The sequence below is a fragment of the Haplochromis burtoni genome, unplaced genomic scaffold (assembly GCF_018398535.1).
Source record: "Haplochromis burtoni strain Fernald_Lab_line unplaced genomic scaffold, NCSU_Asbu1 Contig_38, whole genome shotgun sequence".
Classification (NCBI taxonomy): Eukaryota; Metazoa; Chordata; class Actinopteri; order Cichliformes; family Cichlidae; genus Haplochromis; species Haplochromis burtoni.
The window spans coordinates 74,081-83,243 of record NW_024582399.1 but is presented as its reverse complement, the minus strand read 5'-3'; the positions used below and the strand labels follow the sequence as shown (position 1 = coordinate 83,243).

At 45.9% G+C, this 9,163-nt stretch overlaps 1 protein-coding gene across 3 annotated transcripts in view; it reads left to right on the top strand.

Moving 5' to 3' along the window:
- The window catches only part of atm (ATM serine/threonine kinase), a 37,534-nt gene that overhangs the window by 15,718 nt on the left and 12,653 nt on the right, over window positions 1-9,163 (top strand). For all 3 annotated transcript variants that reach the window (XM_042219776.1, XM_005920095.3, XM_042219777.1), the window contains 26 exons: window positions 237-411; window positions 984-1,142; window positions 1,258-1,390; window positions 1,473-1,568; window positions 1,662-1,833; window positions 1,924-2,065; window positions 2,162-2,338; window positions 2,491-2,668; window positions 2,787-2,892; window positions 2,986-3,144; window positions 3,232-3,340; window positions 3,572-3,660; window positions 3,762-3,864; window positions 3,967-4,115; window positions 4,204-4,308; window positions 4,390-4,509; window positions 4,614-4,848; window positions 4,947-5,120; window positions 5,233-5,352; window positions 5,997-6,214; window positions 6,324-6,531; window positions 6,612-6,737; window positions 6,842-6,982; window positions 7,223-7,361; window positions 7,797-7,879; window positions 8,047-8,187. In XM_042219776.1, the coding sequence (XP_042075710.1) occupies window positions 237-411; window positions 984-1,142; window positions 1,258-1,390; window positions 1,473-1,568; window positions 1,662-1,833; window positions 1,924-2,065; window positions 2,162-2,338; window positions 2,491-2,668; window positions 2,787-2,892; window positions 2,986-3,144; window positions 3,232-3,340; window positions 3,572-3,660; window positions 3,762-3,864; window positions 3,967-4,115; window positions 4,204-4,308; window positions 4,390-4,509; window positions 4,614-4,848; window positions 4,947-5,120; window positions 5,233-5,352; window positions 5,997-6,214; window positions 6,324-6,531; window positions 6,612-6,737; window positions 6,842-6,982; window positions 7,223-7,361; window positions 7,797-7,879; window positions 8,047-8,187 (3,757 nt within the window). The remainder of the gene's footprint in view (window positions 1-236; window positions 412-983; window positions 1,143-1,257; window positions 1,391-1,472; window positions 1,569-1,661; window positions 1,834-1,923; window positions 2,066-2,161; window positions 2,339-2,490; window positions 2,669-2,786; window positions 2,893-2,985; window positions 3,145-3,231; window positions 3,341-3,571; window positions 3,661-3,761; window positions 3,865-3,966; window positions 4,116-4,203; window positions 4,309-4,389; window positions 4,510-4,613; window positions 4,849-4,946; window positions 5,121-5,232; window positions 5,353-5,996; window positions 6,215-6,323; window positions 6,532-6,611; window positions 6,738-6,841; window positions 6,983-7,222; window positions 7,362-7,796; window positions 7,880-8,046; window positions 8,188-9,163) is intronic.

The window sequence follows — 9,163 nt, the reverse complement described above, 5'->3', positions numbered from 1 at the left end:
ATATATAATAAAATAGCAAAAAATCAGTCATTTTTTATACTATTCCTGTTCTGCTATTATCATTATTATGATTGTTGTTGTTTTCTAGCATTACCCGGTATCTCGATACCGCTAAAAATTGAGCTAACTTAGCTATATTAGTAGCGCGGTTTTAGGCTAGGTTACAGAACAGTTTTTCTACGTTTCACACATATTGTGCTGTACATACATGAACACTGTTTTCCTGCTGTCCACAGACCAGTTTTGTGTGATGAGGTTTCTACCCGCAGCCTCGCTCTGTGCTGTGACCTGCTGGCCTCCGTGTGTCACGTGTCCCTGCAGGTCTGTGATGATGCTCTGGGCTGCCACCTACAGGTCATCATTGGAACTCTAACTGCTCAGGTGACCAGCCGACCCTCCATCTCAGAGCAGGTAGGTGATTGCATGCCAAAGCGTGGTGTTCGTTGAATGTATTTAGTATTTAGTACAAAGCATACAGTTCAAAACTTTTGGGCCGCCCATAATTTCTTAATATTTCATTAGGAAAATGGGAAAGACAATTTTTAAAATGGTAAAAGTTTTTAGGAATACCACTTCTTGTTTTTCAATTTGGTTTCAATTCAGTTTTATTTACACAAATCACAACAACGGTTGCCTTAAGGTGGTTTATATTGTAAGGTAGACCCTACAATAGTATATACAGAGAACAACCCAACAATTTTATGAACCCCTTTGAGTAAGCACTTTGGCAACAGTGGGAAGGAAAAACTCCTCTTTAACAGGAAGAAATCTCCGGCAGAAGCAGGTTCGGGGAGGAGCTTCATCTGCCGAGAGCAGTTGGGGTTAGGGGAGGAAGACAATCTGGGTCTTTTTGTGCACAGACAGAAGGATGGACTGTTTGCTGATAACAAACTCTTCTTTATTTCATATCTTTGTCTTAGAATAACTGTGGCTCCTTTTCAGTGTGCATGATTTTGATTTTGAATCCTCTTTTTGCCCTGAAGGTGCTGAGTCTGCTGCAGTTTCTTGTCATAGAAAATCAGCAGACGTTAAAGGAAGCCATCAGAGGGTTGGAGCCTTTCCCTAATATCCCTGAATTCAGAGAGCTGCGGGCTGTACAGCACAAACTCAAATATAACGCTGGCACCTTCAGTCTGAGACAGGTAAAAGCAGCAAATACATGTGTAAATATAATGTCCTCGCTTTAAAAGTCTATTTAGATCTTCTCTCATCATATTGATACGGAGAGTAATGAATTTTTAATTATCCCCCCTGCAGGAGATCGCCCACTTTCTGTCAGTGACGTCCTGTGACTCCTTACCTCTGACTAGACTGGAGGGGTTAAAGGAGCTCACCAGACAGCTGCATGACAACAAAGGACAGATCAGAGAGCTCCTTAAAGAGTGCCACGGTATGATGCTAAAGGAGGAAGAGTGGTTTCTGCGTGAGAACGATTGCATGTAAATGTTTTCCATCCGTGTCGTCCTTTTTAGCCGATGCGAGCGACAGTGTGCTGGTGAAGTTGGTCCTCAATCTGCTGCAGCTCTGTAAACTAGCAGCCGGCCACCCTGGAGGAGCTGACATTCAGGGTAAAACAAATCAAAGCTGTGTTGTCTTCCATGTCAACAGTTTGATAAGATTCCGTTTGGCAGTGCTCTCATAGCTCAGTCCTTGTGCTGCAGAGGCGGCAGGCAGCTGTTTAGGAGAACTGGGCCCAGTAGACTTGTCCAACATCGCCCTTCTCCATGGCAGAGACCCCCTGTATGAAAAAGCCGTCTCCCTCTTTGAATCCACCGAGTCTCAGTGTCTGTACATCGTCCTCAACTGCACGAACGACGCGCTCACTCAACAGCAGTACGCTGACTCCTCAGATTCTGTAGCTATCAGGTTTTAACTCATGATGATGGGAAAGCTGATGTGCTCTGTGCTGTGGTTGTCTGCCAGAATCGAGGTGAGACGGGCAGCAGCTCAGTGCCTGAAGAACATCCTCGCAACTCAGTCAGGAGTCGACTTCTGGGAGCAACACAAAAGGAAAAGAGACCCCATGCTGACTTACCTTAACCCATTCAGAACAGCCAAGAATAAGGTGGGTTTTAGATATTTGTACGTGTGTCTGCAAGTTACCTCACGGGAGCTCACAGCAAGCTCATGCATCTGATTACTGGCTGCCATCCATGGTCAGGCGGTTGCTGTGGCTGCCAAGGAGAGCACAGAGGCCAGAGGAAACCTGAAGAGCCAGGAGTTCTGGATTCCCCAGGCGGGCAGCCATAAGAGCTGGCTGAAGGCTCTGTGCACAGCGCTGCTGGACAGCGGAGGGGTCAAGTGTGAGGCTCTGCTTTTGTCCCGACCACTCTGCCTGGTGAGTTATCCTAAGAGCTGTGTAGAAGTCGAATGGCTACATTACTTAATTTGTGTTTAATTAGTTAACATTTGTAGTCATATACTGAATGTCAGTACAGCCTACTCCACCTTATTCCTTCTGTGTCGCTCCATTATTCTCTCCATGTTTAGGTGTGGGTGGACTGCTGTCAGAGGTTACTGCCTCTCATCATTCACTCCATTCTTCTGGATGACTCCGATGGGTCGTTTAGGGACTTGCTCTCCTCCCACATTCAGGACTTTTTCAGCTTTTGTTGCAGAAGCGCTCAGGCCTCGAGTCGCTCCGCCACTCCTCTCACGTCTGACTCTGGTCAGTTTGAATCTGTGACAAATATTATTGATCCTGTTCCTTATATTTTGACAGTGGACGATAGATCATATTTAGTGTTTGTTTGCTTTGAGATGAGGGTCTATGTTATTCTCTGCAGAGTCCGACACTGCGAGCCAGGGCGTGCATGATAAGACCTCTCTGCGTACCATGCTTGCAGTTATTGACTACCTCAGACACCAGCAGAGGCCACTGGAAGCTGACGGGTTTGTAGTCAGATATTATTCGATTGGACCTGCTCTTGTCTCTGCCCCAGTAAACCTGCCGTAGTATGAATGTAGAGCTTTGCCTTCTTGCAGTAAATCCTTTGGCACAGTGTGCGACTCAAACTTCTGGCTGGATCTGAACTACCTGGAGGTGGCCAAAGCCGCTCAGTCCTGCTCAGCTCACTTCACCGCCCTGCTGTACACCGAGATCTACGTGGACAAGATCAAAGCTAACATGGAAGAAAGTCGCAAGTATGCAGCGGCTTCATTTAAACAGTAACAGAAAAATAACTTTATCCAGCTTTTCATTTTTAATCCATTCATTTCCTGTAACTGCAGAACCAACTCCAGAGCAACGCGGAAAATAAATTTCGAAGAGAACAGCCAGACCTTCACGATCTCCAGCCTGACCGAGAAGAGCATAGAAGACACCAATATCAGTCTGCAGGTTGGTTCTTCGTGCTGCACACATAGTTACACAGGCTGCTTTGTTTTCTAAATGACAACATCAGGTCAAAAATATGGGAGGAAAAAAAAGACAGCCTCTTTTGGCAACCAGGAAATGCATTGCCGTCGAAGCTGATCTTGCATTTTGTTGTATCATCATTATCACGCATCAGCTATTTTATCTGTTTATAAAAGACTTTCTTGTTCTCCTCTCATTTTTGCATATTTATAGGAGCTGCTGATCGAGGTGTATCGCAGCATCGGAGAGCCGGATAGTCTGTATGGCTGTGGTGGCGAAACCATGACCAGCCCCCTGACAAGGTAGAAAATTTCAATTAGATCTTTCACACGGTCACTTATTCCTCATTAGGCTTCAGTCATTATCAGATCTGCTGATGCCGTTTTGCCGCGTGAATTCACAGGATTCGCACCTACGAACACGAGGCTATGTGGGGAAGGGCCCTGACCTCCTACGATCTTCACTGTACCCTTCCCGAGGTCACTCGGCAAGTGGGCATCGTGGAGGTATGATTGAAATGATACTATGACGAACCACTTTCTCCAAAGAATGTTTTAGATTGAAATCTTTTAGCTTTTAGCACAGTTTCTTTAATCTTATGCCGACAGGGTCTGCAGAACTTCGGTCTAAGCAGCATCCTGGCCACCTACATGAGGGGTCTCGAGAGCGAAGGGGTCGAGTGGGGAGCTGAGCTGCGAGATCTTCGCTTTCAAGCAGCCTGGAGGAACACCCAGTGGGATTTTGAGCTGTCAGAAAGGTGAGGGAAGCATCTGCTGCATGAAACGCAACTAGAATCTCACAGTTAGAAGCTAATTATTTTTTTCTCCAATGTCTTTCTGTTGCAGGAGTGAGAAATCCAATCCTGGCTTTCACGAATCTGTGTTTTGTGCCCTGCAAGCACTCAGGAATAAGGAGTTCTCCATATTTGATGAAACTCTGAAACAGGCCAGGTGCGGTGGACAAAATATGGAGTTTTACCCTCTGGTACGACAGCTTTATTTCTGCTTTATAACGCGTATGCATTTCTTCAGGGGTGCCGAGGTGGAAGAGCTACGCAAAGGCAGTCTGGAGGCCGTGTCATCTCTGTATCCAGCCCTCAGGAACCTGCAGAGTGTCAGAGAGCTGGAGAGTGTTAAAGAGCTGTTCTCCAGGTGACTCAGGCAGAAGCATACCACACAGTCAGTAACACACGGGACGCCTCCTCTGGACTTAGTCATGTTTAAACTCTTTTTTCTTTTTCTTTTTTTTACATCAGACCCTTCTCAGACCTCATCCTGAGAGAAGTTTACAGCCAGTGGCGGCACCACTCTCAGCTCCTCGTTGACAGTGACTTTGCTTTAGTGGAACCCATCCTAGCCGTCCGCTCTGTGGCCCAGCACACCCTGTTGTCCAGGGTGGGAGAGCCCGACAGCAGCCAGTACCTCAGCTCTGTTCTCACTGACCATCTCATGGACTTGTGCCGGTTAGCTCGCAAGGCCGGAAACACGCAGGTAACATCCACAGATCCACAGGTGAAGGTTTGAAGCACTGTTTTCCTTTCATTTACCACGTGAATATCATATGAAGGTTGCCTCTAACCTCTATCCAGCTGGCAGAGCGTGCAGTGTACCAGATGAAGCAGCATGCCGGCGGTGGAAGGACATTGGCGTCGCTACCTGTGTCGTCGTGGCAACTGGAGGAGGCCCAGGTTTTCTGGGCAAAGGGAGAGCAGGGTCTGGCTCTGGGCCTGCTGAGACAGATGATACACAGCCTAGAGAAAAAGGTCAGACGGACACATAACGCTGTGTTGTAACTAATGCAAAACAGTAAGATTAGCTAAGTTCAATCCAAATACCAAGATGGGTTATTGAGCTGGTTTGATGTGTGTTGCACAGGTGGATTTAAATCCTGCGTTAGCACCAGTCTACACTGAGTGCCTCAGGCTGTGTGGTAACTGGCTGGCAGAAACCTGCCTGGAAAGTCCTGGAGTCATACTGGAGAAGTACCTGGAGAGGGTAAGAAGAAGCTTTTGGCATGAGCAGTCGAAGCTTTATTAAAAGATTAAAAGGGCAGAATTGTGGCTTGTTATCACCCATCTGAAGCGCTTTCACACATGTGGAGTGTCCATAGTTCCTGGAATTAACAAAGTGGCTCCGGTTAAGAGTTATTTTCTGGTATTTTCTTTTCGTGTGAAGAAGAGCGACCAAAACAGGAATCTTAAAGGTCTCAAACGCCCTAAAATCCACACACACAGCTGGGATCGCCTAGAGAAATGAATGGTTTATTACCCGTCGGCCTGGCAGCATGCGGGCCTTCATACGCACACACCCTCACATGAATAATTTATTTATGTCCAGACAAATTAGGAGCAGGCGAAGACATAAATATTAAACGTCTGCAAGTTTGCACTTTATGTCCTTTGGCTACGCCAGATTCATATAGACAAAATTAAATAATTCATGTGTGTGTCTGTGTGTGTTTTATACGTCTGAATCGGGTCACAGTTTTGTAGTGACATTTTTTTGTGCATCTGGTTAAATCTTGTCTTACATTTTTTTTAATGTTTGTGTTGATACCTGTAAATTTTGCCTGATTTTTGTTTCCTCACGTGAGAACAGCCCTGTACTGTTGAATTAATAAAGGTCTCATCTCTGCTCAGGCAGTGGAGGTGATAGAGGCGGAATCGGGACTTCAGGACTCCAGGCTCCAGAACCAGCGGACTGAGGCGTTTTTATCTCTGGCCCGCTTCTCTGACGCTCAGTACCAGAGCATCGACAAATACATGAACTCGTCTGAGTTTGAGAACAAACAGGCCCTGCTGGAAAAGGCCAAGGAGGAAGTGGGCTTGATAAAGGAGCATAAAGTGACCTCCAACAGGTTGATTTGCACATTTACAGCTCGACGTATTGCATTTAAGCTGAGGTCCAGTTACAACCAAAGAAAAAGTGAAGGCCTGTTTCCAGCCTGTCTTTGTCCAACTTCACAGGTACACAATAAAAGTGCAAAGAGAGCTGGAGCTGGATGAAAAAGCCCTGTCCAACCTGCGGACGGACAGAAAGCGCTTTCTGTGTAAGGCTGTGGAGAATTACATCCAGTGTCTGGAGCAGGGTGAGGAGCACGACACCTGGGTCTTCCGGCTGGCTTCCCTCTGGCTGGAAAATGCTGACATTAAAGATGTGAATGAGATGATGAAGGTCAGTAAAACGTTCACATATCTGCACTGAATCTTACAAATATAATCATCTGACAATGCTTTTTGTTTCTGTGTTAACAGAAAGGGGTGAAACAGATCCCGTCCTACAAGTTTCTGCCTCTCATGTATCAGCTGGCCGCCCGCATGGGAACCAAGATGGCAACTGGCGTCGCAGAGGATACGGGATTCCACGATGTCCTCAATGAGGTAACGCGGCTCTTTTATTCATTATTGTGAGCAGAAACCACATTATATAAAAGGTTTGCTGCAGCCACGTCCAGTTTATTATTTGTACTCCTCCCTCCTCATAGCTGATATGCCGAGCATCTCTGCAGCACCCTCACCACACGCTCTTTATCATCTTCGCCCTGGTCAATGCCAACAAAGACGAAAACTTTTGCAGGTCCCGACAGTCTAAGAGTGCTACGCGACAGCTCTCGCAGTTTGATCTGGTGAGTGTGATGTTTCCACCCGTTTTACACGATTCTCTCCATCATGCGGAGCTTATGACACGTCGATTGTCACGGTGAAAAAACTCATGTTTAACACATTTGCATTAAACGAGGACAGTGCCGTTGCGTTTTGAAACTTTGGGTGTGTTAAATTTTGTAACATGAGAAACAAAAGAAGCACCTGGTGTGTTTGTTTGTTTGTTTGTTTTTTAAACTGTTTACATGTTCTCCCTCATTCAGGAGCGTTCGGATGTCGCTCGGAAGATCATCGCCACCATCAGGAAGAAGCGAGCCGAGATGATCCGAGGGATCGAGCGCCTGTGCGATGCCTACATCACCCTGGCTTACATGGATGCCAGCAGACACAAAACAGAGAAGAGTGAGTTATGCTTTATTCACTCGCTGGCCACTTTATTAGGTGCACCATGTTAGGAGTGGGTTGAATCATCTTTTTGAATCAGAGCTGCTTTAATTCTTCGTGGCACAGATTCAGCAAGGCGCTGGAAAGATTTTGCTCCATGATGTGAATCTTTGGTTTCATTGTCATGTTTAAGAAACCAGTTTGAGATGATTTGAGCTTTGTGCCGTGGTGCCTTATCCTGCTGGGAGCAGCTGTTAGAGGATCAGTACACTGTGGTCATGAAGGGATGAAGACTTTTCTGCTCATAGTTGCTCAGGTCCACTCAGCTGTTTATTTGCTAGTAGACCTAACATTCTACAGTTATACACACTCAGAGGTCGTGAGTATATGTTATGGTTGTGTGCATTAAATGTCCGCTGCTTAGACATCCTTTGTGTCCTTGTTTGGTTTCAGAGGCCATCCCCATCCCCGCTGATCAGCCCATCATGCAAATTAGAGACCTTGAGGAGGTCACCATACCCACAATGGAAATTAAGGTAAAATACAACTTAAAAACATACAGAGAGAGAGAACTTTGCTGCTTTCAGACTTTATATAAAGTTTTGTTATTTAAGTGTTACTGGGGTGATCCATGTTTAGTGTATGGTGTCATTTTTTGATTGGTTTGATTGAATTATTTGTCTCATATTTATCGTGTAAACAGGTGGATCCGTCCGGTGGTTATGAAAACCTGGTGACTGTCAGGTCCTTTATGCCACACTATCACCTGGCCGGAGGAGTCAACCTGCCCAAGATCATCGACTGCGTCGGCTCTGACGGCAAAAGCAGGAGACAGCTGGTCAAAGTAAGCGTGCGTTTGTGCGTGTCTTACGTGTGCTTTTGACGTCGGGGTTTTTTTTGTCTTTCAACAAATCTCTTCTCGTGTGCCATTATAGTCTGGCCAGCCCTGACAGAAAGGTGCTCACAATTTAAACTTGAGTTTTTTTCCATTTAGCTTTGGCCATTGCTAATGATTAATCCTGTTTTTGTACCAGGACAAACAGGCTTTCACTCCTTTATAATGAAAACATTCTTTAGCAGGCTGTGTGTTTGTGTGTGAGAGCGTGCTTGTGTTTGCTGACACATTTGACAGTCAATTGAAGGCTAATGATTTACCACTTGGGAGAGTCGTGGTGAAACTTAATAGTTTTGTATCTGTGTGCTTGTTTTGCATTAATATTAAACTCACAACAGTCAGCAGCATTATACGGCCTGGGAGTTTGACTCAGCAGCTGACAAAATAAGATGAAAGTGAAAAAAAACCAGGAGAGTTGAAACTGTGTGTTTGATTTGGTGGTGAAAAAAAAGCTCTACAGCGCAGCATCGCTATATTTTGCATGGTAGTGTTATATCGATTCAGAGCAAGCAAACACCTCAGTCACACGAGTAAAAATAGGTCAGCAGCCACTCGCCTAGCTTGGGAGTCAATGCACCTACTGCTCCGATTACCACGGGGACCACCGTTACCTTCACCCTCCACAACTTCTTGAGCTCTTCTCTGAGCCCTTTGGTATTTCTCCAGCTTCTCGTGTTCCTTCTACCTGATGTTGCTGTCATTCACTATACCTACATCGATCACTACGGACGTCTTCCTCTGCTTGTCCACCACCACTATGGTTAGCCACCACCATTTTTGTCCGTCTGTATCTGGAAGTCCCACAGGATCTTAGCTCGGTCATTCTCCAGCACCCTTGGGGGCATCTCCCATTTTGACCTCGGGACTTCCAGGTTATACTCGGCACAGATGTTCCTGTACACTATGCCGGCCACTTGGTTATGGC